At 48.2% G+C, this 2,080-nt stretch overlaps 1 gene segment (V, D, J or C); it reads left to right on the top strand.

Moving 5' to 3' along the window:
* The first annotated feature begins 242 nt into the window (after positions 1 to 242).
* On the top strand, positions 243 to 1,582 carry LOC121078261. The segment is given in 2 exon segments: positions 243 to 493; positions 925 to 1,582. Coding segments are annotated over 2 exon segments (354 nt in total).
* Positions 1,583 to 2,080: the final 498 nt, after the last annotated feature.

Below are 2,080 nucleotides of genomic sequence, written 5' to 3'. Positions count from 1 at the left end.
GCCTGCCTTGTTTCCTGCCCGTTCTGATCCCAGGATGAGAGATATAGTGTGGGGCATTTTGTGTCAGTTGTGGGACAATTCAATGGGCTTCTGTTCCCCTTTGAATCTTCGTTCTTCCTGTTCTCAAGGACTTCAAAAAGAGAAGGGCAACTCTCAGCGTTCTACTGCCTGGCACACATTCATACATGAAACCTCAGCGTATTCCTATCTGTCCACTACCTGCCTCCCCTGCTCCCCTCCCATTTCTGCAGGGTTTATACTTTCTTGCAATTGCATGCGTCATTCCCCAGCGTTCTCAGCCAGCCAATCCTTTCTCACATTTCCTGCTCTCTCATTGCTCTGCCCAGCCCCAATGTGTCTCATCCTCCGTTAGTACTTTCTTTTCACATACCTCTGAGCAGCTACAAAAGACAGGTCCCTGCAAGGAACAGGAAGGACAGGTGTTTTCACATGGTTTCACGCTGTTTCTTTGTGGCCCTGCTGGCCCTGGTGGGTAAGTGAACTCAACAACCCCCTTAGCACCTGCATAGATTCCCCTGCTGCTTGACTCAGCCGGATGCCTATTTCCCAAAGCTTCCTGTGGTAAGGACAGACATTGAATAAGATGGGCAAGAATCCATGAGTCTCCTGCAATGTCTATTTCTTTCTTGTGTGCACAGCGCCCAAGAATATTTCTTGCCTATCTTGCCTGGATATTGGAAGCTCACATAGTGATCTAAAGTACTGTTCCATTCCTTCCCCTGCTCCCTAGCCTGTTCTGTTCCTTCTCATCCTTCTTTCTAACAACACTCCATGTCTAGTTCATGCTTTTTCATCGTGTCTGAATTCATGTCGTGCCCTGCTTCGTGCTTGAATACCTCTCCTCATCTCTCCGTCAATCCATTTCTCCCCATCCTCCTTAATGCTTCTGCTTTTCCCTTCCAGTGTTGGCTCTGGAACAGTCCCCAGACACAGCCATACGGCAAGGACAATCCGTGAATCTGAGCTGCTCCAAAATGACATCGTCCTATACAATGATGTACTGGTACAAGATGCCTTTGGGGAATAACTCTGGGCTGATCCTAGTGGCTACTGCAATAAAAGGTAGCAAAGCAAATGTTGAAGCGGAATTCCAAAGCCACTTCAAGAGCAGTGAGATACAAGGAGATGGGATGACCCTCTCGATTGAGAGTGCCATTCTCAGTGACTCTGGCATGTATTACTGTGCTGAAAGTGAAACACAGTGGGTAGGTTGATGAGGGACCTGAGCACAAACCTCTCCCTGCACAAAAGGGAACGACTATCCTCCTCCTCTGCACGGCACAAGGCAGGACAATACCTTTGTACTCATTACTGTCTCTGCTCCCTAGCCTTCCTTTCCTCCTCAGACTCTTCCCTTCTTTCTCTCCTTCCCTCTCCACTCCGCCTCCCTCTTTGTTTGCTCTCATTTACATTATATTCACCTCTGACAATCGGTCTAACCCTCTCTGCCTCCTTTTCTCTCCCCACCTTCTTTCCAACTCTCCTCAATCCTCACTCCATAGACTTCCTCTCATTTCAGTCCACTTTTCTGGCTTCTCTCATCAAACCTCCCTATTTTCCCTGTCCATTTGACAACTCTCTTTCCTAACTTTTTTTTTTTTTTTTTTCCCTTTCTGGCCTATCTAATTCACTCCAGACTCTCCCTAAAGGGATTGGGATGGACTGGAAGTTTGGATACAGAGCTGTCCAGCTCATGCCTGTGCTTTCCCCAGTTTGCTCCTTCGTGGAAACAGAGAGGCCTTACAGAAGTCCAGGTAATGACATCGGTTGGTCTTCCCTTGTCAACTGATGCAGTTGCTCTATCATAGAATTCCACCAGATTGGTCAAGCATTATACGCCCTTGATGAAGCCATGCTGGCTGTATCGGATCACCTCCTTGTCCTGCACATGCCTTGACATCAGTGAGTGGGAGTTTCCACACCGGCACCTGGAGTGGGGCTGTGGGTCACAGGCTGTGTGCCTACTACTGTTAGCGTAGCAACCACATAACCACCAAGTGATTATATGAAGGTGCTTTATTCAGCGCTGGAAGCTGGGGCAGGTGCCCAATTCTGGCTT

Source organism: Cygnus olor, chromosome 1, assembly GCF_009769625.2.
Source record: "Cygnus olor isolate bCygOlo1 chromosome 1, bCygOlo1.pri.v2, whole genome shotgun sequence".
In the NCBI taxonomy this organism is placed as follows: Eukaryota; Metazoa; Chordata; class Aves; order Anseriformes; family Anatidae; genus Cygnus; species Cygnus olor.
This window is presented reverse-complemented; position numbering and strand designations above follow the sequence as displayed.